At 47.0% G+C, this 4,124-nt stretch overlaps 1 protein-coding gene across 1 annotated transcript; it reads left to right on the forward strand.

Annotated features, from left to right (window-relative positions):
• Positions 1 to 200: 200 nt before the first annotated feature.
• On the forward strand, positions 201 to 2,980 carry LOC134291072 (uncharacterized). Its single transcript, XM_062858354.1, has 2 exons — positions 201 to 2,481; positions 2,928 to 2,980. The coding sequence occupies exons 1-2, from the start codon at positions 201 to 203 to the stop codon at positions 2,978 to 2,980; spliced, it is 2,334 nt and encodes a 777-aa protein (XP_062714338.1).
• Positions 2,981 to 4,124: the final 1,144 nt, after the last annotated feature.

Genomic DNA, 4,124 nt, shown 5'->3' on the forward strand with positions numbered 1-4,124 from the left:
ACAGAAAACAGTGGAGGTCAAACCTCAAAGAAGAAAACGAACAAGAAGAACCATTTTGGGTGATGTTTTTGCGGTCTGGTAAAGTGAAGAAAGTGTTGTTTCCGTCGTCGCCATTTTTAACTCCGACCGGCGATTTGAGTGTGGTTCGTAGTGTGCGTGAGCAAAAGGACGAAGCTGAAAATCGCCTGAAAGAAAAGAAGATGGCGGAAAGTGTGCAAGCATTGGAGCAGTGTTGCAGTGCGGCTCGGTCGAAAGTGGAGCGGATCAGGTCGGCCATTTTGAATGCTGATCAGGATCCCGAAAAGTTCACCCACCATGGCTTGAAGCTCTACATGAAGACTGTCGATGCTGCCTATGAGGAGTACAACAATTTCCAGAACCGTATCTACCTCGCCGACCCTCTTAGGAGAGAAGAATTCGAACCGAAGTTTATTGAGTTCGAAGAGCTTTACGAGTTCGTTCGGGTCGCGTTGAGCGAAATGATCCAGCACTACGTAGACATCGAAAAGACGATAGCGGATGAAGCAGCTCTGGATCGTGAGAAGCAGCTTCTCGCTATGAAGTTTTTTGGAAATGCTGTAGCAGTGGGTGAGCGTGGCGGGAATAGTGGCGTGCAGGAATGCATTGTGCCGTACCGCATGCCGCCGTCCCTGCTGTTGCAGCAAACACCGTTGCCGACGTTTGACGGCCGGTATGAGCACTGGCACAAATTCAAGGCTCGATTCTGTGATATTGTGGACCGGTGCACACAGGATTCTCCAGCAACGAAGCTCCATTATTTGGATAAGGCGTTAGTCGGAGAGGCGAAAGGAGCAATTGATGAGCAGACACTCAACGACAACAACTACGATGGCGCCTGGAGGATTCTGGTAGAACGCTATGAGAACCTCCCGATGGTGATTCACGGCCACGTCATGAGGTTGCTGAACATGAAGCCGATGGCCAAGGAGTCGTCAGCAGAACTGCGAACGTTGATTGACGACTGCACGAAACGCGTGGAATCCTTAGAGTTCCACAAACTGAAGATGGATAAGATGTCCGAAGCTATTGTGATCACGTTGCTGGCGTCGAAGCTTGATCCGAGTACCCGCAGAAGCTGGGAGGCATCTGTTGAGCATGGTAAGTTACCAGTGTATAAAGATACGATCGCATTCCTGCGTAAACACTCTCACGTCTTGGAGAGGTGTGAGCAGAACGTCACGACAGTCAAGAACAAGGTCGTGTCGATAAGAAGTCAGCCGTCTACAGTCACTAGTAAGACGCACACTGTGACGGTTTCGAAGGCGAATGATGGATGCCCCCTGTGCGGATCTGCCCATCCGGTGGATACATGTGGAGCGTTCAAAAGAATGAATGTTGACGAACGGTACACGAAGGCGAAGCAGCTGGGATTATGCTTCAGCTGTCTACAGCGAGGGCATCGAACCGCTGCGTGCAAGCACAGCAAAACGTGCCCATCATGTACGAAGAAACATCATGCGTTGATGCATCCGGACGAGAAGAAGCATGTAGCAGCTGAGAGCCCGCAGCCACCTGCGGCAGTGCAGGAGAACTCCAATCAGCCGATGACCGCGGCGAAGTGTACGATTCCAGTCGTGCCAATGCAGATGAAGCAAGTTCTTTTGGCGACCGCTGTGGTGATGGCGTACGATTCCAACGGTGAGGCGCACAAATGCCGTGTGCTACTTGACTCCGGAGCGATGGCGAACTTCATCTCAACCAGAATGGCAGAGTTACTGCGATTGCGGAAGGAGAGTGCCAATGTCCCGATCGACGGCGTAAACGGGATGAAGACCATCGTGAAGCATAAAGTGAGTGCTAAAATGGTATCCAGAACAACCGGTTTTGAATCATCGTTGGATTATCTGGTTGTCCCCCGAGTGACCGGTGCATTGCCGGCAACGAAGATCGACCCGCACAGCTGGCAGATTCCAGAGTCGGTACAGCTGGCCGACCCGAACTTCTACGAACCTGGTCGCATTGACATGCTTGTCGGTGCGGAATTATTTTTCGATGTGCTGCAAGAAGGTAAGATCAAATTGTCTCCTAATCTGCCATTATTGCAAGAGAGTCAACTTGGTTGGCTCGTTTCCGGACCGGTGGCCGATACTGCGCCGATCGGTACTGTAAAGGTGTGTCAAGCTGGCACATCGGAGGCAGCTGATGAAGAACTGTGTCAACTACTTCGGCGGTTTTGGACCATCGACGAGCTTGGAAATGATACGTCCCCTGATCCAGACGATAAGTGTGAGCTGAGCTTCCAGGAGACTCACAACAGAAACAAGGATGGCCGGTACGTGGTGATGCTACCATTCCGTGATAACGTTGGCGAGCTTGGTGAATCCCGGAAGCAAGCGATGCGGCGATTTGTTGCACTTGAGAGCCGCCTAGAAAGGCAGCCAGATTTGAAGCAGGCGTACGCTGAGTTCATCAACGAGCACCTAGCGTTGGGTCACTGCCGAGTGGTCACAAGCGCCGAATGTGAGAAGAACGACTTTGCTCATTACAATTTTTTTTTTTTTACAATTATTATTTATTTTCACTTCATTAAACGTTTTTTTTACAAATTCAAAAACCTTAGCAGAGATTTGTTTCACTTACAGCTGCGAATAATCGTTTACTTTTCAAGGAAATTATTACAAGTATTTAATTATTCTACAAAGGGAAAAATTTACAAAAAAAACCCTGCATTCAGCTTTTATTATTTCCTAATTCCTACAACTAACGTATCACAGATTTATCTGGGGGAAGATGGCAACAATAAGTGGATTATTTGACATTTCGCAAGATAATCTGAATTTTGCTGATGATTTCTCTACAAAGCTAAATATTGTGTCGATTTCAGCTATTTCGTGTAGTTCTTCTGTTGGATACCAAGGACTTAAATCTAACATCATTTTCAGGAGCTTGTTCTGCTTAATTTGCAGTCGTCGAAGATGGGACAACGCACACTTTTCCCATATTGGGCACCCGTATGTGAGAACAGGCCTGAATACGCATTTGTAGAGAAGAAGCTTGTTGGCTATCTGAAGCGATGATCTACGATGAATCAGCGAGTACAGAGAACGGGATAAGCAGTTGACTTTGTTGATTGCGCGGTTTATTTGCTTATCAAACAGAAGCTTCTTGTCCAGAGTCAGTCCCAGATACTCAACTTCCTCCTTCCAGGGAACTGTCGATCCGTTGACGGTTATTTCTGAGGTCGGAAGGTATCTCGGTGAACGTCTTCGGGTGAAGAATATCGCCTGAGTTTTCGAAGTATTTGTTTTAATACGCCATTTTTGCTGGAATTGCTGTAACTGGTTCTGAGCATGTTGAAGTTTACAGGTGACGATTTGGGGGTCGTCATCAGTTGCCAAAAATGCAGTATCATCTGCGAAAAATGCGTAGGTGACACCGTCGACCATGAGCACGTCACTAGTGAAAATATTATAGAGTGTAGGGCTCAAAACTGAGCCTTGCGGCACTCCACATGGTATTCGATGAGGTTCCGACATACTACTGTTGACAGACACAGCAAAAGACCTTTCCAACAGAAATGATTTTATCAGCTTCACAAGGTATATCGGGCAGTTAGTCTTTTGGAGTTTAAAGATGATTGCTTCCTGCCAGACAGAATCATACGCCTTTTCCACGTCTAAAAGAACCATCCCGGTTGACTTTTTTGCAGCAAATCCATGTTTAACCTGCCTCGTGATGCGAGCTAGTTGGTGATTCGTTGAATGGCCGTTTTTGAAACCGAATTGTTCCTGTGGGATCACAGGGTTTATTTCCAGGTGTCGGTTCAAGCGATTCAGGATTAAGCGCTCCAAGATCTTACTGATGCTACTCAGCAAACTTATTGGGCGATAATTTGTAGGAAGGGTGACGTCCTTGTTTGACTTTGGAATGGCAACTACCGTAGCATGTTTCCAATTATCAGGAAAGTACGTATATTTAAGACAAGCGTTGAAGACTTTAGTTAAATAAACCAAGCCTTTCCGAGGAAGTCTCTTCAGCATAATGTTTCGAACTCCATCCTGCCCTGGAGCTTTTCTGCTCTTAAGTCTCTGGATGATTCTTTTTATTTCACTCGGTTTAGTGAAAGTAGCGACGTCAGTGTTTAGTAAGGTGTTACTGGTCAA

This window comes from Aedes albopictus, chromosome 3 (assembly GCF_035046485.1).
Source record: "Aedes albopictus strain Foshan chromosome 3, AalbF5, whole genome shotgun sequence".
Taxonomy (NCBI): domain Eukaryota; kingdom Metazoa; phylum Arthropoda; class Insecta; order Diptera; family Culicidae; genus Aedes; species Aedes albopictus.

What these genes read in the sequence shown, in the direction of transcription:
- LOC134291072 (XM_062858354.1), top strand. Translation starts at nt 201, where the DNA reads ATGGCGGAAAGTGTGCAAGCATTGGAGCAGTGTTGCAGTGCGGCTCGG. An exon ending in AGTGGTCACAAGCGCCGAAT is followed by an intron (nt 2,482 to 2,927) that starts GTGAGAAGAACG and finishes CTTAATTTGCAG; the next exon opens with TCGTCGAAGATGGGACAACG.